The sequence below is a fragment of the Saccopteryx leptura genome, chromosome 1 (genome assembly GCF_036850995.1).
Source record: "Saccopteryx leptura isolate mSacLep1 chromosome 1, mSacLep1_pri_phased_curated, whole genome shotgun sequence".
Lineage (NCBI taxonomy): Eukaryota > Metazoa > Chordata > Mammalia > Chiroptera > Emballonuridae > Saccopteryx > Saccopteryx leptura.
Window position 1 is genome coordinate 289,420,814 of NC_089503.1, and position 26,283 is coordinate 289,447,096.

The 26,283-nt window shown below is 35.6% G+C and overlaps 1 protein-coding gene across 1 annotated transcript in view; it reads left to right on the forward strand.

The window, feature by feature from the left end:
- Positions 1-24,115, forward strand: part of LOC136388356 (NKG2-A/NKG2-B type II integral membrane protein-like) — an 85,549-nt gene extending 61,434 nt beyond the window's left edge. Inside the window, exon 5 of the mRNA XM_066360255.1 lies at positions 23,969-24,115. Within this exon, the coding sequence (XP_066216352.1) occupies positions 23,969-24,115 (147 nt within the window). The remainder of the gene's footprint in view (positions 1-23,968) is intronic.
- The last annotated feature ends 2,168 nt before the right edge of the window (positions 24,116-26,283 follow it).

A 26,283-nucleotide genomic window follows, 5' to 3' on the forward strand; every position in this document is an offset into this window, starting at 1 on the left:
GAATTCTCTTTGTATCTTTCATTAGTCCCAGAATTTATTGTTATTTTTCTCTATGACACCATCAGAGCTTTAAGAAAGTTTACCAGAAAAACCCCTCAATTCTTAAAATATAGGCTAGATTTAATAAAATTTCTATTTATTTCATTGTATTTCAATAATTTTCTATTTAATGTAGATGTTAAAATGTATTCATAATATGACTTTATTATCTCTTAGTATCTGTAATTATGATAATGCTATTCCCATGTTTATTCTATATATAAAAGATTTGTATTTTTGATTTTATTCAAGTCATTTGTCAATTTTATTATTTTCAATAAGAATAACTTTGACCTGTTGATCCTCATTACTATAATTTCGTTCTTTGTCTTGATTTTGATTTTTTTGTGTGTGTTTTCTTTTTTCATTAGGATTTAATTTCTCATAATTTTAGCTTTTCCATTTTTAGGTTCTTGAGATGCATGCTTGGGTTTCTTTGTTTGTTGTGGTAAAACACGTATTTAAGCAGCCAATACTTCCAGGACAGATTTTTACTGTTACATTTCACTTGTAACTCTTGTAACAATTGTGATCGTTTGTTACAGTCACTTCTTGGACTCATACATTATTTAGAACTTTATTACTGAATTTAAAACCATGTAAAATTTTTTTAAATTTTGGATTATTGACTGTTATTTTTGGTAAACTACTGTTAGAGAATTTTCTGTAAAGCTGTAAATGTTTCATATCTTTATTGAAATGTGGCTAGTGTGTCAGAGAAAACTATCTTAAAATTTTATTTTTAATTAATTAAAGTTTAAACTTGAATACCCACATTTCTTGTGCTTACCTAAGGAACTTGATGAGTAGTTACTGCAGTGACACCACGTACCATATATTTTGTAATAACATTCTTGGTAATATGAGTTTACAGAGTGGGGCAAGAGTAGGCTTATAGCAGTTCATATGAAAAAATAAATCAACAATTAATATGTAATAATAAAACAATAATCTCTGTTTCACAAACTCACGACTATAAACCTACTTTTGTCCCACCCTAGATAGTGCATTTTTTGAATATTTTATGTAAACTGAAAAATATTAGTGTTCTATACTTCTATATAGTGTGTGTGTGTTGGTCAACTATTTAAAACTTTCTGTAGTACTTTTTATATATCTGCTTCTTTGGTAAGTAGTGAGAGAAAATTGTCTAATTCTCCATTTATGCTTATTTGCTTCTTCATTTTTTTTACTTATGATGAACTTATATTATTAGGTACATACAGATTTAAAATAAAAACACTGCCTGACCTGTGGTGCCTCAGTGAATGAAGCTGGACCTGGAATGCTGAGGTTGCCATTTGGAAACACCAGGCTTACCAAATCAGGACACAGACAAGAATTAACTATGAGTTGGTGTTTCCTGCTCCTCCCCATGCCTTTCACTCTCTATCTCTCGTCTCTTTAAAATCAATTATATATATAGTAAAAAGAATAAAAATAAAATAAAAACATTGCTAATTGGACACTCAATCTGTTCTTATGAAACACGCTTCATCATTTTCAATAGTAAGTCTTGTCTTACATTGTGACAGCGCATTATCTGTAACAGCTTCCTACTGTTTGTGTTACATGCATTACTTTTTTATTATTTTCCTCCCAAGCATATTTCTGTTTATAAGAAAGAAGTGTCTCATCGCAATAGTCAACAGTTATTTAAAATATATTCTTGTAATTTAAATAGAAAATTATTCTATTTCTATCAAATATAATTATTAAATTATTATATAAGTATTATGTAATATTTACATATTTTATGTATATGATGTATATGTATAAATATATAGTTATAATTAATTAAGTGTTATATAGTTACCATTTAATTGGGATAACACTGCTGTTAATTTGAACTCTACTTTTTCTGTTTTCTTATCATTCACTATATTTTTATTTTCAGTTCTGTTTATAAAAATTTGTTAATTCAATATGCTTTAAATATTCTTCTACTAGTGGCCTGCATTTATAGCATGCATTCTTTATTCATTAAAATCTAACCAATCAGTACATTTATACTAACAAAAGTAGACTGACCATGTTCTTTTATACTGCTAACAAAAATTAGGGAATATTTTAAAATGAATATAAAGCAATACAAAATGCATTTTCTTTCTTTTTATTAAGCAAGAACATCAAAAAAGGAAACAACATATCAAAAAAGTTGTTCAATTATGCAAATGAGATGCAAAACCAACATTTATTTCAATGTTGAAAATGCACTATACAAAAGCCTGAAAGTACTAGAGTATCTGCAAGTTCCCTGATCTTGAAAGTGCACATCATGCAGTTTGCCAGCCCTTGCAATGCCCCTGTAGCACGATTTGCCCAAATGCGAAGCCTGGAGAACCATAGGATGTCCTAAAGCTGGTCAAACAGAAAAGACGGGGCAACAGCACTTGGAACATCCCAAAGCGTGATTAGCAGACTATAGTATCACTTTCAAGAGACTGACATAGTACCAAGAAGACAAGGGCAGGGTAGACTATTTGACATAACAGCAAGAGATGACCATTACTTAACCTTATTGGCAAGAAGGAATAGGCACAGCAATGCAACAGAGCTGTGGGGACAGATTCTTGCTGCCACTAGATAACAGATATGCACCTAGACAATACAAAATAAGCTCCATTGTGTTGTACTGCATGCCCGGTGACCAATGATATGCATCTCATTATCTGCTGAATACCGTAGAACCCATAAAAGGTGGGCAGATGAGCATCATTACTGAACTTGTGATGAGTAGTCAACTGTCTTCTTCTCTGATAAGTCATGGTTCAGTCTGCAGCCTGACAATCATTCTGTCCTGATCTGGCGTGAATAAGGAGGAACATGGGAGAATCCATGTTTCATGTGAAAAAGGGACTCTTTTGGTGGTGGTGGAATCATGGTGTGGGCTGGCATCAGCATTGGTGGTTATACTGACCTCCACATCATCAAAAATAGATCGCTGACTGCTGTCAGATAATGAGATGAGGTCCTGCACCTTATAATGGTACCTTAGGCTGGAGCAGTTTGAAACAACTTTCTTTTCATGATGATAGTGCAAAGCCCCACCATGCGCACCTTGTCGACAACATGCTTCTGGAGGCAGGAAACAATTGCATGGACCGGCTTTTCTGTTCTCCAGGCCTGAATCCCACTGAACATGCTTGGGATGCACTGAGAAGACATCTGGCAAATCATCCAATGTCTCCCACAACACTTCTTGAGCTGGAAGTTGCCCTGCAGTGAGAGGGGCAGAGATCCGACAATTGCTCAACAGTCTGATCCTGTCCATGCCTCATTGCTGTCAGTGTGTTTTGCAGTCCTGGGTTGACTATACACCCTACTGAACAGTCAATGTGTGGCACTCTCATCCAGTTTGACGTGTCTGTTCACCCCACCAATATGTCACTTGCTGTTCAATCAACATAATTGAGTTTGCATCTCATTTGCATAACAAATTTCTTTAACTTATTGTTTGTTTTTCTGATGTTATTGTTTAATAAAAAAATCAAATGCTTCTTTTTTATCATTTTATATTCATTTTGAAACATCGTCTAATTTTTGTGAGCAGTCTATTTACTGCTTATGCTATATTTTCTCCCTTGAATTGTAATACAAGTATTTGTTTTTAAATTGGAAACATTATCATTAATATTTTATCAAGTCAATATCTAGATGGATATAGCAACACAATTTATTACATGAAACTTCTCTTCTTTCTGTACATCCAAGTTTCCATTTAGAACAGGGGTTGAGAACCTTTTTGGCTGAGAGAGCCATGAATGCAACATATTTTAAAATGTAATTCCGTGAGAGTCAAACAATATGTTTAACACTAAATACAAGTAAACGTGTGCATTTTATGTAAGACCAACACTTTTAAAGTACAATTAAGTCCTCTGAATTCTTTTTCATAATGTTGTTAGGCTGTTGCTAACCAATGATGAATAAAGTACTTCTTACCATTAATACGACTTCTGGTGCTGCATGGTTTTGCTGATGGCTTTGTAGCCTGGTTGATACGTGGTGAGGATAAACTTCATGCAGGCGTTGAGACTTTCATCCATTAAATGTGATCGTAGGTTGGTCTTAACATTCTTTAGATGTGAGAAAGACTGCTCACATGCATACCTAGAGCCAAACATTGTCAGTACAGCAATACTTACATGCTGCAGTGTGTGGTATGTGACCGAAAGCATGTTCCAAGTTTTGAAAATCAGCTGGTCTGTGGGTTGAAGTTTTTTCATTTCTCCCCATTTGTGTTTGCTCACCAACTCTGCTTGCTGTCATAGAAGTCTTTCCAAATCTTCACTCAGTGACTTGAACTTATTCACCCACATGTCTGAGGCTTTCAGGTCAGCAGCTTATAGCTCAAAATCTCTGATGGAGACACCGGGGATGTAACTCAGTTCGATACTGTCCACTGCACACTCTTGTAGATGGGTGATAAACTTAAAAAGACAAGTGCACTCACAAAATTCTCCAAAATGCGCTTTGAATGACTGCAGGAGATTAGATGTGAAGCCCGATAGCTGCTGGAGATCAAGATGTTGAGCAGGGTCACTTACTATGTATAAATCTTTAAACTCTCCCAGTTTTTCAAAGTGTAGTAAATGACCTGTTTCAATGTCGGGGATGAAGAGTTTCAGCTGTTTTCAAATGCAAACACTGCTTGTTGAAGGGATAAGACTGTATTTCCAACGCCTTGCATTTTCACATTGAGCTGGTTCAGATATTCAGTCATGTCCATGAGACAGTAGAATTTCAGGAGCCACACAGTGTTAGCTAACTCAGGATGCTCGATGTTTTTCATTTCAAGAAAAGTCCGAATTTTGCTCAGACAAGCCACAAAACGGCTGAGCACCTACCCTCCTGACAACCAACACACATTGCTGTGCAGAAGCAGACCAGGATAATTATTCCCAACTTTATCCAGCAGTGTTTTAAACTGGCAATCATTTAAAGCTTGGGCAACAACAAAGTTGACCACCCAAATGACCAGTGACATCACCTCACCAAGCTGCTCACCACACATCTGAGCACACAGTGCCTCCTGATGTAGGATGCAGTGAAAACTTAGGATGGGTCTCTTTTCATGTTCACAAGAAAGTGCTATGACTCCTCTGTTTTTCCCCACCACGCATGGAGCACCATCAGTACACACTGAGATAAGTTTTTCTATCGGTAGATTTTTTTTTCTTTAGCGAACTCAGTGAAAGACTTGAATAAATCCTCCCCTTTTGTTGTCTCTTTCATAAGCAAAACAGTAGGACTTTCCTCATGTACTGTGTCACTGACAGCGTACCTTGCAATCACGCTGAACTGGAATAAATTGCTTATGTCTGTTGACTCATCCAAAGCAAGAGAAAAGAATGGTGCTGCATTTATGTCTTTCACTTGTGTTGCCTCAATTTGATTTGCCATTATGATGGTAAGATCAAGAATAGTTCTTGCCAACAGTGCCATGTCTTTTATTCGTTTGATTATCTTGTCTTTATCCAAAAAGTCATCAAAAGTTCATTGGCAACATCAAGCATGAATGTCTTGGCATACTCCCATCTGTGATTGGTTTTCTGTTTCTCACAATTGCTAAAGCACCAGCAAAGCTAGATGAATTTCAGTCACCTTGTTAGGTCCAATCACGGAATTGCTGCTGACAAGCTTGCACTCTGCACAGTGGCTCTTGACATGCTTTCTTCCTGCTGTCCCCGATGGATATTTTGATGAAATATAGTAAGGCATGTGTTGAAGTGCTGCTTTATACATATTTGACCGTTTCATTGATGCAATTTTATCATTGCATATTAGACACATGTAGAACCTGCTCTCTCCACAAAGGCAAATTCTTCTGTCCATTCCTGCTGAAAAGTATGATACTCCTCATCTTTTTTCTTTTAGCCATATTCTTCTCCCAAAGAGTTTCTGCAATTAGCTAACTGACTACTTGATTAAAAGGAGAGAAGTTTACTTCCTGACCTCACAACGACCTGTGTAAGCTATGCATTATCCAATAAAAATTTGGTGTTGTCCTGGAGGACAGCTTTGATTGGCTCCAGCCACCCACAACCATGAACATGAGCGGTAGGAAATGAATGGATTGTAATACATGAGAATGTTTTATATTTTTAACGTTATTATTATTTTTATTAAGGATTTGTCTGCAAGCCAGATGTGGCCTTCAAAAGAGCCACATCTGAATCGCGAGCCATAGGTTTCCAACCCCTGATCTAGAAAAACTGTTTCATCTTTAGAAGATCTAAGTATTTTCTTAAGTTTCTGCCAGTTAGTAATTTCTACAATTTTAGAATTCCTTGAAAATAAATGCATTTGCCATCATATTGAAAAGGCATTTTCACTTGGTATTGAATTTTAGTTTGTCTATCTCTCTTGTGTTTATAGATATTGTTATTTAAAATAATCATAGTCAAATGTCATCAAAGATATATGTATATTTACAAATATATTTATATATATAATACATATCATGAAGACTGAATTCTAACTATACGTTCTTTTGGGAAATTTTTATTATCTTAATATTGTCTGAATACAGGTTTCAATATAGTTAAATGCTAGAAAAAAATATCTTTACATGTAACAAAAGACATGATATATATAATATTATTTAACTGGGAAAACCAAAGTAAATACTATAAGAATAAACATATCAATTTTATAGACATTAGTGAGATTTAAACTATTTGGCATTATTAATAAATGACATATAATTCCACAATGTGGTGATGGAAAGTAAAATATTATAAATTTAATTTGTGGAAATATAATGTTTTGCTCTGGCCAGATGGTTTGGTTGGTTAGAGCATCAACCTGATGTATGTATGTTGCCAGTTCAATCCACAATCAGGGCTCATACGGAAACAGATCGATGATTCTGTCTCTCTCTCTATCCCTTTCTCTCTCTCTAGAATCAATAATTTGTTTTATTTTAAAATAATGTTATAGATACAAATGAAGTAGAAAACAATACACCAAAAAAAAGCAGTTCTAAAAGGAAAGTTGATGTCATTAAATGCTTACAATAAAGAAAGAAAAATCCCATAAAAACAACCTAACTATGCCTTAGGAAAGCAAAAAAATAAAAAATAAAAAAATAGAATCCAAAGTCAGCAGAAGAAAGGAAATACAGATTAAAGCAAATATAAAGGAAATAGAGAACTGAAAAACAATAGAAAAGATTGAATGAAAGGCAGAAATTGTGGGCTGAACCAAAAACACAAGGCTAGTGTGTTCAAAAAGAAAAAAATATTTTTAAAATGCCTGGGTGCAGGGGGTGTTCTAAGATGTCATGGCAACAGAGTAGGAGGACTTTCCAACTGCCACCTCCCAGGACCAAATTGGATTACAACTTAATTTAAGAACAAGCATCTTGAAAATCAAACTTTGGACTAAATGAAGAGGTGTCTATAACAAAGTGTAAAGCCAGTAGCCACGGCTACCATCACAGCTGCCTGGCTCATGCAGGTTCGCATTGGATTCAGACAGACGGTAATGAAGCAATGGAGCCAGGAACTGGTGGGCCATTACCTTTAATCCTAGCTTGCACCCAGAGGGCAAGTAAAAACACACACTGGGCTCCAAAACCCACTCATTCAGGGCTCACAAAGCTACTGACTTATCCGAGTTTCCTAGAATCAAAGGTTTCTAGCTCACTAGCCTTATTCACCTCTGTTCCCCATCTCCATCTCTCTGCACAAACTCTGCACTAACTGGCTTCTCCTTCAGCATTCTGCCATCTTGGCTGCTTCCCATGGCCTCCTCCACAGGGCCTTTCTCTGCTCTGCTCTGGCACGGGCTCCTCATAGAACATAATCACTCTTCTCTTGAACAATGCGATCTCTCTTCCTTTTAAAATCTTTTGGCACAAGTCCTCCCTCAACACATATTAACATAATCATGCCCATCTGAGGCAATCACCTGGGCAAAGGGCTTCCACGTGGGCAGCGCCATCTTTAACAAAGTGAGCATAATATATTTTATCTGCCCAACACCAAGGATCACCGAAGAAGCCACACTGAGACTGGTAGGAAAGGAGGAGGTGTGGAAAGGGCTGCCCTCGCTCATGAGAGCAGGAATAAGCAATGGCTGAGAGTCCAGAGGAACACTCATGGTGAGGAGGTTTACCCTGAAAGGTGTGGGTACTCAGCCCAGGTCTGCAGCCCCAGCCTAGAACCCCAGAGCCTAGAAGAGGCCTCCAGACAGAATTTGGCAGTGAGAAGAGCAGGGTCTCCGTATGTGAGAAAGAAACAGAGCTCTGAAGATGTAGGTTCCGTCTTAAAGGGCCCACGCAGAAAATCTTATTCACAGCCACTTCCTTCACTGGGGCCCAGTGGAGGAAGAGCTGAGAGGACTGGAGCTGCATGAGGAGAGTGTAAAATTGGAGGCCCAGGGAGATACACTATGGAGGATGGCCACTGGAACCCCTGTACTGAGTCATTCTCCAATACTGCAGTTTCCACCTTTTTCTTGGCAGAGCAGTTTCCTCTGTGTGGCATCATCCTGGGGAAAAGCAACAGCTCCACCCTCAGGAGTCTCTCCTAATCCAGTCATGGCAACAGGTTTTTCTGAGAGGCCGGGAAGCAAGGGGTGTGTCAGTGACTAAGTGTTTTACTGTTAAGACTAGAGCTTCCCCACACACACACTCTCCCGAGCCTATGAAAGGTGTTTCTGCCTAACCGGAGACTCAGTGAAAACTGTTGGGAGAGCAGGCAGACCACACCTCTGGGTCTCAGAGGCTATACCCACTGGACTTCACACCCAGCTAGGTCTGTGAAAAAAGTCTAAACAGACTGACACCAAAATGTGGAGCCACACCCACCACCCTTCCTAATCCCTGAACAGAGTCTGAATCCACAGACTCTAGCAGAGGTTTTTTCAGCAGCATAGCCCAACAAGCAGACAGCACACAGAGGCTGCAGGATACTAGACTCAGGGATACTTGACTTTTTAAGCGGACCTTCCCTGTGCTCATGGATAGGAAGAATAAACATCATTAAATGTCTGTATTACCCAAAAGCAATCTATAGATTTAATGCAATTCTTATTAAAATAGTAATAGCATACTTCAAAGATATAGAACAGGTATTTTAAAACTTTATATGGAACCAAAGAAGAACATGAATAGCCTCATCAATCTTAAAAGTGAAGAATACAGTGGGTGGTATCACACTTCCTGATATCAAGTTATTCTCCAAGGCCTTTGTACTCAAAACACCTTGGTCCTGCATAAGAATAGGCATACAGATCAATGGAACAGAACAGAGAAGCCAGAAATAAAACCAAGCCTTTATGGTCAATTGATATTTGACAAAAGAGGCAAAAGTATACAACGGAGTAAAGACAGTCTCTTTAATAAATGGTGTTGGGATAATTGGACAGGTACATGCCAAAAAATGAAACTAGACCACCAAATTACACCTTTCACAAAAATAAACTCTAAGTTGATAAAAGACTTAAATATAAGTTGAAAAACCATAAACATCTTGAAAGAAAACATAAACAGTAAACTCTCTCACAGTAATATTTTTGCCCATTAATCTCCACAGGGAAGTGAAATAAAGGACAAGATAAACAAATGGAAGGATATCAAACTAAAAAACTTTAGCACAGAAAAAGACACCATGAACAAAATAAAAAGACAACCCACACAATGGGAGAACATATTTGCTAATACGTCTGATAAGGGGTTAATAACCAAAATTTATAAAGAACTTTTAAAACCCAACAACACCAGAAATGTAAACAACCCAATTAGAAAATGGACAAAAGAACTGAATAGACACTTCTTCAAAGAATACATATAGATGGCCAATAAGCATATGAAAAGATGTTCAAAGTTACTAATCATCAGAGAAATGCAAATTAAACCACAGTGAGATACCTGTCAGAATGGTATTATTAACAAATCAATACACAATACACAATAAGTGCTGGTGAGGATGTGGAGAAAAGGGAACCCTCCTGCACCACTAGAGGGAATGGACACTTTCAGTCACTGTGGAGAAAAGCTTGGCATTTCCTCAAAAAATAAAAAATAAACTGCCTTTTGACCCAGCTATTCCACTATTAGGAATATATCCTAAGAATACCAAATCACTGATTCAAAAGAAGATATGCACCCCCATTTTTTATTGCAGCATTGTTTACAATAGCCAAATTCTGTCAATAGCCCAAGTGTCTGTTAGTAGATGAGTGGATTAACACAGTGGACTACTATGTGGACTTGAATGAGAAGGAAGTCTTACCTTTTGAGATGGCATGGATGGACCTGGTAATTATTATTCTAAGTAAAATAAGCAAGGCAGAGTAAGACATATATTATATGATCTCACTTATATGTGGAATCTAATGAACAATGTGATCTGAGGAATGGAATAGAGGTAGAGTCAAGGTCACAGTGAGCAGAGGGACAATTGTCAGAGGGAAGGGGGATGAGGGGATGGAATCAGAGAAGGTGAAGGGATTAGTGAAATTATATATGCATAACACAGAGATACAGATAATAGGACAGCAAATCTCAGAGAGAACTGGCGATGGAGTTGAGGGGGGCAAAAGGGGTGTAATGGAGGACATGGGGGTGGGTGGTGACGGTGATATATGAATGGGACACTTGAATCCATTTTAACACAATAAATTAAAATTAATAAAAATTTAAAAAGAAAATAATACCATCTTTAATAAATATTAATACAAGAATAATCTCTTTCACACAGTCACTACTGTAAACCGACTTTTGCCTCACCCTATATATATAGTGCATTTTAAAAAAAAATTTTTATATAAACAAAAAATATTTGTGTTCTATACTTGTATATACCATGTGTGTATTGGTTAATTGTTTAAAACTTTCTATAGTATTTTCGATATATCTCCCTCTTTGATGGTGCAGTGGATAGTGTCCACTTGGAACGCTGATGTCTCCAGTTTGAAATGCCGGGCTTGCCTGGTCAAGGCACATATGGGTGTTGATGCTTCCTGCTCCTCCCCCCCCCCACTTTCTCCCCTCTATCTCTCTCCTCTCTAAAATGAATAAACAAAATCTTTAAGAATATAAAAAAAATATATTGTAAATTATTTGGAAACTCATTTTGTTCTTTTTTTTTTTTTTACAGGGACAGCGAGAGAGTTAGAGAGAGGGATAGATAGGAACAGACAGACAGGAACGGAGAGAGATCAGAAGCATCAATCATCAGTTTTTTGTTGTGACCCCTTAGTTGTTCATTGATTGCTTTCTCATATGTGCCTTGACCGTGGGGCTACAGCAGACCGAGTAACCCCTTGCTTGAGCCAGTGACCTTGGTCCAAGCTGGTGAGCTTTTGCTTAAACCAGATGAGCCCGTGCTCAAGCTAGCGACATCAGAGTCTCGAACCTGCGTCCTCCGTGTCACAGTCCGATGCTCTATCCACTGCACTACCGCCTGGTCAGACTCAATCTGTTGTTAGAAACATTCTTCATCATCTACAACAATAATTCTTCCCTTATATTGTGACAGTACATTAACTATATCAGTTTCCTAACTGTTTATGTTACATGCTTTTACTTTTTTATCTTTAAACGCCCATGTGTCTTTATGTTCATATTCAAGCAGTGTCTCATTAAGACAGACAACAGTTATTTAAAGTATAAATATTCCATGAATTTGAATAAAAGTTTATCCTATATACATTTAATATAATTAAATTAGCATGATTTATATATTTCATATATATGTGTAAATATACAGTTATAATAAAAAATTAAGTATTATGTAGTTATTTATATGGGGTGAACAATAACATTTATTTGAAGTTTAACTTTTATTTTTATATTCCACAATAAATTCTATTTTTATTTTCACTTTTGTCTATAAAAGTTTGTCAAGTCAATATGTTTTCAATATTCCCTCATTAGTGGCCTTCATTTTATAGCATAAATTCTTAACCTATAAAGTCTAGGAATTAGTATGGTTATACTCTCAAGACCAATTATCTACTTTTATTTACTGCTTATGCCATATTTGGTCCCTTGAATTCTAATACAAGTGTTTGTTTTAAAATTGGAAACTTTATCATTAATATTTTATAAACTCAATAGCCACATAATTTATTTCATACAATTCCTCTTTTTTCTGTATATTCAAGTTCTCATCTAAAAAAAGTGCTTCATTTTTAGAAGACTCAAATGTTTTCTTTAGTTAAGGTCAGTTAATAATTCTCTCCATTTTTAAAATTTCTTGAGAATCAGTGTATCTTATTAAAAGCAAATTTATTTTCACTTGATATTGAATAATAGTTTGTCTATCTCTCATGAGTTATTAGATGTTATTATTAAAAATAATCATAATCAAATATAGTCAGAGATATCTATATATTTACATATGTACATATATAATACATACAGATATATCATATATTTTTATATCATAAAAATTAAATTCTAACTATACATTATTTTAAGTAATTTTTATTGTTTTTATATTGCCTGAGTGTATGTTTTAATAAAGTTAAATGCCAGGAAAAAAAAACATATCTTCATATGTAATAAGGGAAACAATATGAAGAAAATTATTTAATTGGGAAAACAAAAGTGAATGAATATAAGACTATCAACTTCATAAAGACAGTATTAGTTCATGTTATTTTATTAGTTATTATTAATTAATGAAATAATTCTATAATGTGAAAATAGAAAAAAAGATTATTAAGTTAACTTATGAAATAATAAGGTTCCACTATTGCCTGATGACTTGGTTGATTAGAGTATTATCCTGTTGTACAGATATTGTTGATTTAATCCTCAATCAAAGCACATACAGAAACAGATCAATGGTTCTGTCTCTCTATCTTCCTCTCTCTCTAGTGTCAACAAGTAAATTATAAAATTTTTAAATAATATTCATACATACAAATGAAATTGGAAACACAACACACCAGAACAAATGCAGTTTTAAGAGGGAAGTTTATGTCAATAAAAGCCCAATTAAAAAGAAAGAAAGAGGCCTGACCTGTGAGGGTGCAGTGGATAAAGCGTCGACCTGGAAATGCTGAGGTCACTGGTTCAAAACCCTGGGCTTGCCTGGTCAAGGCACATATGGGAGTTGATGCTTCCAGCTCCTTCCCCCTTCTCTCTCTCTGTCTCTCCCCTCTCTATTTCTCTGTCTCTCCCTCTCCTCTCTAAAATGAATAAATAAAAAATTAAAAAATAAATAAAAAAAGAAAGATCCCAAACAAACAACCTAACTATGTCTTAAGAAAGCAAAACAACAAAATGAACCCAAAGTCAGCAGAAGAAAAGAAATACAGATTAGAGCAGACATAAATGAAAAAAAGAACTGAAAAAAATTAGATAGGATTAAGAAAAATAAGAGCTGGTTCTTTGAAAATATAAACAAAATTGACAAATTCTTAACTAGTTTAACCAGGTAAAAAAGAGGTAGGACCCAAATCAACAAAAAGGGAAACCACAGAAATTCAAAAAATAAAACAGGCTACCATGAACAATTATATGTCGACAAACTGGAAAACTTAGAAGAAATGGAAATATTTTAGAAGTATTAAACTTATTAAGACTTAATCAAGAAAAAACAGAAAATCTAAATAGGCCAATTATTATTATGGAGATTGAACCTATAATCAAAAACTACCAATGAAGAAAAACCCAGGACCATATGGCTTCACTGAAAATTTTACCAAACATTTTTTAAAGTTATTTATATTCTCTATAACTGAATCGACTTGAATGCCATTGGGTCCCCAAAACACACAGGTTCCAAGTATACAACTCAAAAAACTATCATCTTCTCACACAACATCGTGCACCCATCACCCCCAAGCAGTCTCCAACTCCAGCTCTGCCAATAACATTGTGCAGTTGGTTTAGGTTGGGTGCAGCCAGTTGACTCCCACTCCCGCAAGGATAACATTTGGGCAGAGCTGCAGGTCTCAGGAGGACAAATCAAAAGAGTCTGTCATCAGGGGTTGTGCCTGCCAAGCCTACAGGAGGTGGCCAATTTCTTTATTCCAGTACCAGACAATAGATTCAAGGGACACACATTCTGAATACCGCAGCTCCAAGCAAAACTCCCTTCCCCATGCTGAACTCAGCTCCATAAAGAAGAGTATCTGGGAATTGGAAGGGCAGATCCAAACAGTCTCCTGTTGTGGGTGGTGGCCACAGGCCTGTAGGAGCAGGACAGGCACTTTTTCCATTTCCCAGGGTACCACAAGCTGAGCTCACAGGGAAATAGAAGTGTTCCCCCACCCTTGTGCAATGTAGCCACACAACCCAGCACCTGCTCACCAGATTCCCAGACAAAACGCTTCCCAGGAGACATTCTTTAAATTCCCAGCTCTGCCTGGACTCTGATTTCCCTTCCTGACTGAACTCAGCAGGACAGGCTGCCCAAGTGATTCAGCAGGAGAGAGGAGAATATTTACTGGCTGTGCACTCAAGGTGAGGAAGACGGGTCCCCTTCCTAAAGCCACATGGTTCAGTTATTGTCTGAGTCTCTTCCAAGACCCCAAAGGCCATTGCTGGGTACAGCCAGCAGACCACTATGTGACACTCGAGCACGGCAGAGTGGCATCACCAGTAGTCAGGCAGTGCACTCCCCAGGCTGGTGCTATAACAATAGGAGTGCTCATCTTTGGGAAGGTGGCTCTGGGTCTCTGGCAGACTCCCTTCTCTCCCAGGCAGGATGATTCTCTACAGATTTTCACCACTAGATGTTATGTGGGCTCTTCCTCATATCTCTGTTGCTCAGGGTTCGGGATCCCTGTGAGCTTGAGACCCCACATCCTGAGCAGAGGAAGTTTTGCAACCCAATAGTTCTCCAGCTTCTCAGCCTGTGCATGTGGGTGTGGAGCCAGCCCTTTCTGTGTCTCTACCCTTCTTATCAGACTCTATGTGGCTTCTTCTCTAAATCCTTGGTTATATCAGTTAACCATAATCAAATGGAACTTAAACCTGGAATGCAAGAATGGTTTAACATACACAAATCAATCAATGTAATATATCAAATTAATAGAATGAAAGGAAAACAACATGATTATCTCAATAAATGTAAAGAATTTAATGAAATTGCCATGATAAAAACTCCATGTGGTGAGAGATTACAAATGCTACATGTGATGCAGGTGAGGTACAATTAATATACAACAAAATCAGAGATGCTGTTATCTTTATTTAAGTAATTCAGGTGAGAAAACAAGAATAAAATATGAAATGTTTTGGAGGATATTTAAAATTTCACATTCTTGCCTGTGGAGAATTATTCTAGTTCACACACACATGTATAATTGAGTGTGTTAATCAAAACAATGTAAAGTAAAATCCTATAAGAATTATAACAAGTAAAAGTTATTCTTTTATTTTGTAATCAATATAGGTATAATTATATATATATAATTTCATTTTAGCCCAACCTTTGAAAGAGATTCAAAAAAATAAATTCTTTGAATTATGGAGGTCAAATATAATACCTTTTACATTTACTTAGATTAAATTTTAGGCTGTTGACTTTTAATAAAATCAGAATAAAGTAGTTTTTATAAAATGCTAATATAAGCTTAATTATAAAAAAATTAAAGACTTTAAAAAATTTTTACAAACACTGCAAGTAAAGAAACCACACTGATAAAGAGATTCTTGTTTAATGAATTATAAATTAATTAGAAATAACATGGAAAATGTGTTCATATAAGAATTAGCATAACTAACATATTCTTGAACACTTAAAAAACAATATTAAATGTTCTATATATATTATATCTACATATTTTTATTCTTACTTTATATTAGTAAGTTAAGCTGCTAGATACTAATTACCTTTTGTAAAGGTCAATTTTAAATTTCAAATCCAGAATTAATTCTATAGTTCACTGGCCACAGAGCCCATTGACTGAATTATTGTTACATTATTTGATTCATTACTGTTGCTTACACAACTAAAAGTACCCTCACTGACAGCCATAGAAACTTTTCGGAAGTTTGAGAAAAATAGTGTTCTAATATAATGATCTACGCACTTGTTTATCATATTATATGTTTTCTATCTCTTCCATTAACTCAATTGCCAATTTCTTGTGTTACATTACATTTTTAAAAATCTCATTGCTGTTTTGTTGCAATATCGTTTAGGCATTTAATAAGTTCAGTGTGATTGTATGATGTTTCAACATATAAAATATTTTTTAATTGTAAATTTTTTTAAACTCCACACCATTAAAAATAAAATATTATTTGATAACAACTTATCACCTGAAATGCTGAGATCACCAGTTCAAAACTCCAGACTTGCTTGGTCAAGGCACATATAAGACTTGATAGCAATTTATCACCTTTTTATAAATAAATGTATTTCACTAAATTAAATTGACTTCATTTAGAAAATTTCTATATGTGCCAACATGACTAATGCCCCACCATAAGAATATTCAGTCAGTAATCATTTCATGACTTCATATTTATTATAAATATTGTGTCTCTTTTTCTAAGATAGTGGCTTAATTTTTTAGCAAGAGAGAGAGAGAGAGAGACAGAGAGCAGTTTAATTTTTTATCGAGAGAGAGAGAGACAGAGACAGATAAGAAGGGGGAGAGATGAGATGCATCATCTTCTAGTTGCAACCCTTTGGTTGTTCATTGATTGCTTCTCATAAGTAGCCCTTTCAGCTTTTAATACAAACATAGTAAGAGAGTCAAAATACTTCTGTGGAATCTGACTTTAAATTAACACGGATATTATTACTTATGATATTTTTTATTCCTCAATGATTTATTGCTTTTTTCCCTCCAATAAATTATATATAGCCAAATGTAGACTATCTTAAAAATTGAATCTACCATGAGGTACTTTTTAAAGATCTAAGATTTTTAAAACCAGAACTTCAGTTTTTTCAACTGGGAAATGAGCCCTAATACCCTCTACCCTGCCCAGTTTTTCTGCACTAGGATCTCATTACTGCATATGTCATTTACTTGTAAGCACAGTTATTTTCAACCACAGTCCGCAGAACCCACTCAGCAACAGAGATGAACAACCAAGGAGTAACCTATGCAGACTTGAATCTGGTTAATGATTCCAAGAGACAGCAAGTACAGCGTAAGAGCACCAAACGCTCCATTTCAGTAACTGAGCAGGAAATAACCTATGCAGACTTAAATTTTCAAAATACTTTTCAGGATCTTCAAGGGAATGACAAGAATGACCACTGCAAAGGTAACACATTTAATAGACATACAGTATAATATACAGATGTGCAGCTGGGATGCAGAGATGTGTGAGAACAGTAGAAAATGAGCTAACATATTTTTCATCATTACGGATCAGAACTAGAAGTTGGAATATGGTGTTCAAAATGAAAGCTGAAGACTAATTTTATTCAGACATTGTTGTAGGTGCGGTCTTTGACCAATAACTTATGGAGCATTAATTTTCTGAAAATGCTTTGGTACATTCCAAAAGATTACAGTGGTAGGTTTGAATGTGAGGTCTGGTGTCTGTATGTGATTCTCTGTGTATAAACTAACATTTGTCTTTCTCCTTTCCTGGTGTTTCCTTTTCTCTCCCTGCAAATTCCCCATCACTGCCCGGGAAGCTCATTGCTGGGGTGCTGGGAGTCATCTGCCTTGTCCTGATGTCCACTGTGGTAACTGTAGCTGTTCTTCCCTGTAAGTAAATTTTTGTAAGATTATACAGAACTTTTCACTTTAATGATCATCAGTGCCTCTAAACACTTCTAATGTTATAGAATAGAACTTATTTTATAATATGCATTTAGACTAAGTGAGAAATGGTTATTCTGAATTTATCTAAGGTAAAAATATTAGAATAATTTTAGAGAATAGTTTATGCATTCATTTCCATATATATACACATATATTTATATATATATATTGACTTTATAACTCAAGGTATGCTTTAAGACACATTATTGAGAAATACAAATTAATTCTTGAGATTGGTTCATCCAAATGCTGTAAGAGAAGGTGAAATTAGTTGGGGTTTTTTTTTGGGGGGGGGGCTTTTGTATTAATTTTCCTCTAAATTACTATTGCTTCATTCTTTTTTATAAAAACCATTTTATTCCCAGTTATTCTAATCCTAAACAATACAACAAATTTCAATGTAGAAAAAAAGTATTATGATATTATTTAGATCAATATTTTTTACAAGAATTACTTTTTTTTTTCTAGCTAATAAAAACCAGGAGAAGAATAATTCTTCCCTGATAACCAAGAACCAGACAGGGACAACAATATTTTGTAAGTTGTGATATTAGTACAGTTCAAACCTTTTATCTGACATAAAAGAAGTAAAAAGATCATAGTTTTTGAGGGAATCATTAATTATAATTTTGGGCAGTAAATGTTCATATTTAGTGAGTATAGAAAAGTGTTTTCTTTTGCAGCAATATGAAGAAACATTTATTTAAAATAGTTATAACCACTGTTGTCTATTTGTTCAAAATAACTTTTGTATTTTAAAAAAGTGGTTCTGTTCATTGACATTCAGGATATGTAGAGAGTGGATATTTTATGTGTCTGTTTGCTTCACACGGGCACATAGATTAAAGGAGAGGCTGACCCTTCTCTGTGAGTGATTGTGAATGTGTTTTCTTTTATATGGACCAGCCAGTGAGGGTTTATACATATGTTCTGTATACCAATGTATCTATACATATGCAAATTAATTTAATTTTTTTTAAATTTGATGTGTTTTTGGATAACTCATGATCTTTCTTCAGCATATCACTGTGGTTGATGTCCAAAGGAGTGGTTATTGTATTCCATCAACTGCTATTATATTAGTTTTGAAAAAAAGAACTGGAATGAGAGTCTGATGGCCTGTGCTTCTAAGAACACTAGCCTGCTCTACATAGATAATGAAAAAGAAGTGGTAAGATTTTAAATGTTTCCAACATTTAACTTAGCAGCTTAACTTACACTATTTTTGTAGAATTCATTCTTATTTCATATATATTTGTAGTTGATGTCTCTTTCTCTCTCTCTCTCTCTCTCTTTTTTTTTTTTTTGGTATTTTTCTGAAGTTGGAAGGCAGAGAGACAGACTCGCACCTCACACATGTTCCCGACTGGGCACCAGCATGCCTACTAGGGGGTGATGCTCTGCCCACCTGGGGCATTGCATCCTCCAACCAGAGCTATTCTAGCACCTGAGGTGGAGGCTATAGAGCCATCCTCAGCGCCCGGGCCAACATTGCTCCAGTGGAATCTTGGCTGCAGGAGGGAAAGAGAGAGAGACAGGGAGGAAAGAGAGGAGGAAGGGTGGAGAAGCAGATGGGCATTTCTCCTGTGTGCCCTGGACAGGAATCGAACCCAGGATATTAAGACTTGACTCCAATGCTCTACCACTAAGCCAACGAGCCGGGCTAGTTCACTTCTTTTAAAGGCTGCTAATATTACATTGTTTGACTCTAATATTTTATTCATATTTTATGCCATTGATACTCATTTGATAATTTTCAGTTCTTGCTTTTCAGAGATAACCATGCTTCTATAAATGTTTTTTTTATTTCTAACATAAACATTGCCACTTAATTTTGTGATACCTCATGGAAAGTAAATATATCATAGTTGTGCAGATTAAGTACAAACTACAAAGCCCCATGTAATTACAAATCAGATCATGAAGTAGAAGTTGCCAGTCCACAGTGGCCCCACTTCTATGCACCTTCTCATAGCTTCACCCCCTCCTCACTTAATAATTATTCTGATTTTTTATTATAAATTATCTTTGCTTAATGTTGAACTTTATATAAAAGGAGTCACTTATTATGCATTTTATATGTCTCCTTTAATTACCATATGATATTTTTCAATTTATCCATATAACTGCATTTCTCTTTATTTTCACTGCTGTATTGTAGATTCATGACATTTTAAATCTATTGTATTTAGAATATAGATTTTATTAATGTGTAGGTATTATAAGTATTTTATGAAAATCTTCGTGTATGTTTTTTCCAGATATTATGTTACATTTAAAATAATTTATATGATATATAAATGTTACATAAGACATATCTATTTATATAAGATAAATATTATATTGATAACTATATAATAATTTATAAGCACAATTATATTGTTATAACTGTATATGTATATAATTATAATTTATTGTCTTTTATGTGTCAGAATGAAATAGCAGCATCATAAATATTGGTTTATCCCAGCATTTTCTAGTTTATTGTTGAAATACACATTTTACCCAATAATTTCATAATTCAAAACTTAGGCATTATCATGCAATAAATTCTAAATATTATATTAAACTGTCATTATGATATTAATGGGCCTTTTACTGATTACTGATAGATTGAATACAACTTTCTAGGCAGTAATCATTAAGAAATTCTCTATCGTAAAAATGAGAAGTGACTTTTCAAGTTTCTTGATAATTTCTCTTTTATGTTGCCTATTTTTTTCTTTCAGGAAGTTGTTATATTTTGAGTATGAGCTCTTCTGTAATTTATAAGCTGGAAATTGCTATATTTACCATTAATTACACTTCTATTTTCTTTTTTTTTTCTTTTTTTTTTTTGGAAGCTGGAAACGGGGAGGAAGTCAGACAGACTCCCGCATGCGCCCGACCGGGATCCACCCGGCATGCCCACCAGGGGGCGATGTTCTGTCCCTCTGGGGCTTCTCTCCCTTGCATCCAGAGCCACCCTAGTGCCTGAGGCAGAGGCCACAGAGCCATCCCCAGCGCCCAGGCCATCTCTGCTCCAATGGAGCCTCGGCTGGGTTGCGGGAGGGGAAGAGAGAGACAGAGAGGAAGGAGAGGGGGAGGGGTGGAGAAGCAGATGGGTGCTTCTCCTGTGTGCCCTGGCCAGGAATTGAACCCGGGACTCCTGCACGCCAGGCCGACGTTCTATCGCTGAGCCAACCTGCAAGGGCCTCACTTCTATTTTCTGATTGGAATCTTTTTTTTATATTTTGTCAAGATAGAGAACTTTAGAAAGACACACAGAGAGAGACAAAGGTAGACAAGAAGAGAGATCATCAACTCATAGTTGTAGCACTTTAGTAGTTTATTGATTGCTTTATCATATGTGCCTTGAACAAGGGGCTTCAGCAGAGCCAGTGAAATCTTGCCCAAACCAGCAACCACAAGTCACATATATATTCCCAAGTTCAAGCTGGCAACCCCGTTCTCAAGCTGGATGAGCCCACACTCAAGCCAGTGACCTCAGAGTTTCAAATCTCGGTCCTCAGCATTCCAGATCAATACTCATTTTACTGCACCAGCAATGGGTCAGGCTCATATTGAAGTCTTTTAATGATCAGAATTTATTAATGTTACCATAGTCCAATATCTCGTTTTGGTTTTTAGTGATAAATTTGGACCTATTTCAGAAATTAGGTTAAGTTCATGAAGATAATCTGCTACATTACTCCTTAGGGTTTATATATTGATTAACTTATACATTTAAATCTATAATACAGAAAGAATTTATATCCTGTGCTGGTATATTTGTGATGCTCTTAGTAGAAATGAAGTTTATACTTTTCTACATCATATCTAATTAATTAAACATAATTTATAGCAGGTGGTCTTTTCTTCATAACTAACTTAATATACATGACTATATATTTTTAACATAAAGTATAAGAATTTGTTCATTTATTATTTCTTTCAAATTATTTTTCTGTCTTTTTCTATCTCTCTTCATATTATTCAGACAAATTTTACACTAATATAAATTCCCTGATACTGTTTTTAAAAGTCCCTGAGGCTCCATTAATTTTTCTCTCCTTTTCTCTCTAGCTTCAAGAGTGAATAATTTCTTTACTTCATCTTTAATTTCATCAATTCTTTCTTCTGAATCTCAAATCTTATGTAAACGTAGTGAATGTTTCAATGCAGGTAATGTTTTTTCAACTCTGAATTTTTATTTGATTTATTTATATAGATTTGGTTTTTCTAATCATCACTGCCATCACGTTTTTATATACAGTTGTTATTGAAACATAGTTTTTTAATTTTATATATAAATAAAAATTCATAATAATTATTTTAAAATATTTTTCTAATAAAACCAACATCTTATCCTAGTAATATACTGCTCACAAAAATTAAGGGATATTTCAAAATGAATATGAAGCTATAAAATTTCCCCTAATTTTTCTGAGCAGTGTAGTAAGATTCTATTGACTGATTTTCCCCCTGAGAGTAAGAAAGATATTTTTCAGATTCTTTACATGTTTTCTAATTTTCTGTAAGTACATATTTTTTATAATATAGTATAGTATGAATTCTCCTTCAACCTTAGTAGTTTTATTCTTTTGTAACTTGAATAAGTTTTTACTGTAAAATGTTCCATTTTTAGTGTGTTTATTTCATTTTTAAAATTTTTGTTTATTTGTATTTTTAGCCCAGCTTACCCAGAATTTCCCTTGAGTATACCTTGCCTACTTGACAACCAACGTTTTTTTAAAATGAATACAAATGCCTCATGTCAGTATGACTTCTGCCTTCTGCTATTTTATGTACTTGTGTGTGTGTGTGTGTGTTGTGTGTGTGTGTGTGTATGTATAGGGGAGTATTAATAACTTTAAAAACAGTCCTCAAAGTCCCCTTTGGCTTTTTTTACTGGATCATCATCTACACATGGGCACAAATTTTTCCATTAGCCAAACATGTAGAAAGCTGGTGTCATTTCTCTTATTGTACCTTCATTTTCAGTATCTCCTGTTATATTTCTGGCTGGCACTGTCCTTGACACCGTGAAGAGTACAACCTCAGACTAGGAAATGAATAGTTTTCCTCATTTATTACTTGGTGCATTCAGCACTCAGCGGAAAATGTAGCAGACAATTTACCAACCTATTCCACTGCTAATCAAGTCTACCCTTATGGCAACAACATCAGTAAAATTTTCAGCCTTCCTCTAACTGTAAAAATTTCAACTCTTACTCACTGAGCTATGCTAGGGATTGGAGGAGACATGGGAGCATCCTAGACAAGAAGACTCATATATGCTCTTGAATCCTTAGCAGCTTTTCCCATAATAAATCATTAAAAGTTCTTATTAGTTTCGGATCATCTTTCAGAGCTGTGAAATTGCTAATTTTGTCCATTTGTCCTTCTCACTTACTCATACCAATGCATTTTCTTAATGTGTCCAATGTGTAAAATTATATTATAAATTGAATGACTACAAATTAAAAAGAATTAACTTTGTTTTTCTCATTTTTAAAATTATCTTTGTTTTGGTTTCTAATACACTATTTACATAGTTATTTAATATTTTATTTGTTTACCTATGAAGTCTTGAGCTTGTCATATACAACATTACCTTTGCTATCAAACTGCTAATAAGAATATTATTAGCAACAACCAGTTTTCTTTTTTCAGCAACTTGTTCTGGAACTTTGGAAAGTTTGTCAGTGACTTGATCTCGGCTACTTAGTGATCCTTCTGTATTTTCATTTAACTCTGTTTAGTAGGGGTGGAGGGCAGTGATCCAAACCCTTTTATGTACTTATCTGTTTCTTTGGCAAACTAGATAAGACACTGCTGCTTATCTAGTGTCTTATCTGCTGTGGATTCCATTCCAGTGAATCTTAAGGTGTCCCATGCAGCTTTAGAGTCCTCTGTTTTTCTACAAAAGATTGTGTGATCATCTGGACTTTGAATATGCTGGGCGAGCTGGGTGGGGTATCAACAATTCCTGAATGTAAGACTTGAATGATTTGATAACTCACCAACTTAATCAGATGTGGGTTGATTTTCCTTTTTTAAAATTTATTTATTTTCTTACTGATTTCATCAGATACTGGTAGATTGTGTGCAGTTTTTTAGCAATCACCCTGACGTCATGGGTTTCCTCCTCCTCATCCATTTTAGGCCTATTTTCTGTTTCCAAATTCAAATCCATATGCAAGCATTTTCTTAATTTCTCATAATATTTGTTTTCTCATAGAATTTTTTGAGCATTTTCAAAATATTACCATGGCTTGGACTCTCCCACAGAAACAATAATAATTTGTGGGTACGGGCAAATGGCTCAACATTCTCTTCCAAACTGAGTTTCTTGAGACTCATATATTCATGTCTCCATGCTTTCTAGGTTAGGAATTAATCTTAGAAAGAAAAAAAACAATGTGTGAAAAATTATGTAAATAAATTAAGCTTTTCTGTAGAGAAATTGTGAGAAATATTCAGATTTAGATATGTAACTATTTCTCTAAATAAATTTATTAATTACAACATTAAGTTATATTTTACCAGATTAATGATATATTATCTCTGTATTTCGGATTCTCAAACACTTCACATTTGAAAAAGAATTGTACATTTAGGCCCTGGCCGGTTGGCTCAGCGGTAGAGCGTCGGCCTGGCGTGCGGGGGACCCTGGTTCGATTCCTGGCCAGGGCACATAGGAGAAGCGCCCATTTGCTTCTCCACCCCCGCCCCCTCCCTCCTCTCTGTCTCTCTCTTCCTCTCCCGCAGCCAAGGCTCCATTGGAGCAAAGATGGCCCGGGCCCTGGGGATGGCTCCTTGGCCTCTGCCCCAGGTGCTAGAGTGGCTCTGGTCGCGGCAAAGCAACGCCCCAGAGGGGCAGAGCATCGCCCCCTGGTGGGCAGAGCTTCGCCCCTGGTGGGCGTGCCGGGTGGATCCCGGTCGGGCGCATGCGGGAGTCTCTCTGACTGTCTCTCCCCATTTCCAGCTTCAGAAAAAAAAAAAAAACAATTTGTGGGATTTCAAAGACCCATGCTCTCTTCTAAACCCTGTTCAGAAGAGGGAACATATATTTGTAAACACCAAGCACCTAAATTTGGTACAATGATAATCTCACCATCTCTAAGTAGCAGTTTTAGTTTCTTCAAAAACTATATGATTATTTTTATAAAGCTATTTTTAGGACATCACTTAGAGATGATTTTCAGATTCACAACAAAATTAAAAGAAGCTACTGTGATTTCCTATATTCCCCGTCACCACACAGGCAGAGCCTCCCTGTTATCAGCATCACTCACCAGTGGTACGTTTGTTCCTGAGAATGAATCTACTTTGAAACATCATAACAGTTAAAGCTCATAGTCTGTCTGATTCGTCACCCTTGGGATTATAGAATATTATTATATCTATATTTATATTACCTAAAAAAACATCATATTTATCTAGCCTAACCAGGTGGTGGTACAGTGGATAGAGCGTCAGACTGGGATGTGGAAGGACCCAGATTCAAGACCCCGAGGTTGCCAGCTTGAGCGCAGGCTCATCTGGCTTGAACCAAAAGCTCACCAGCTTGAACTCAAGGTCGCTAGCTTGAGCAAGGGGTATTCGGTCTGCTGAAGGCCTGCAGTCAAGGCACATACGAGAAAGCAATCAATGAACAACTAAGGTGTCGCAAGGATAAACTGATGATTGATGCTTCTCATCTCTCTCCGTTCCTGTCTGTCCCTATCTATCCCTCTCTCTGACTCTTTCTCTGTCCCTGTAAAAAAAAAAGAAAAAAAAATCTATCCAGGTACATGTAATACCTTTCTAAAACTTCTGATAAAAATTAAAATTAATTATGTATAAATTTTGAATTATAACATCAAGAACTTTTATTTCTTAGTCTTGAATAAACTGAATATCACATATATTTTCAAATTAATTGATTTGACCTAGACCTTATATGTTGAAAATGAGGACGGAACATTCCAAAGTGATAATGTGTATAAATCCATCAAGTCAGGAGAGAAACCATGAGCTATTTGATTTGAAAAAGTTTTAAACTTGACCTGTGGTGGCACAGTGGATAAAGTGTCAACATGGGAATGCTGAGGTCACCGGTTCAAAACCCTGGACTTGCCTGGCCAAGGCACATATGAGAGTTGATGTTTTCTGCTCCTCTCCCTTCTCTCTCTCTCTAAAAAAAAAAAAGCCTGAATAAAGTTAAAAATAAAATAAAAAATAGATAAATAAAAAAGTATTAACTCTTTCTGGGGATAACCTACAAAGAGGACATACAAGAAAATTATAAAATGTACCACATGTCAAAGAACAGTACAAAGAGTGGAATTACACGGAAGCCAGGTCCACTTCTTCAGCATGGGTGTTTGATTTCACTAAAGACATTTCACTACGAAAAACTATACAGTAGATATGTTTTCTTGGAGAAGTTCCAAGTCTGCCGTCCGATATTGAAGAGGATGGACCTCAAGCTGTGCCTGACAAGCAGGAAGACCTCCCTGTCAATGTCAGCAGGCAGGGCCTGGAGGCGGGGGAACTCCTGAGTGTGACTAG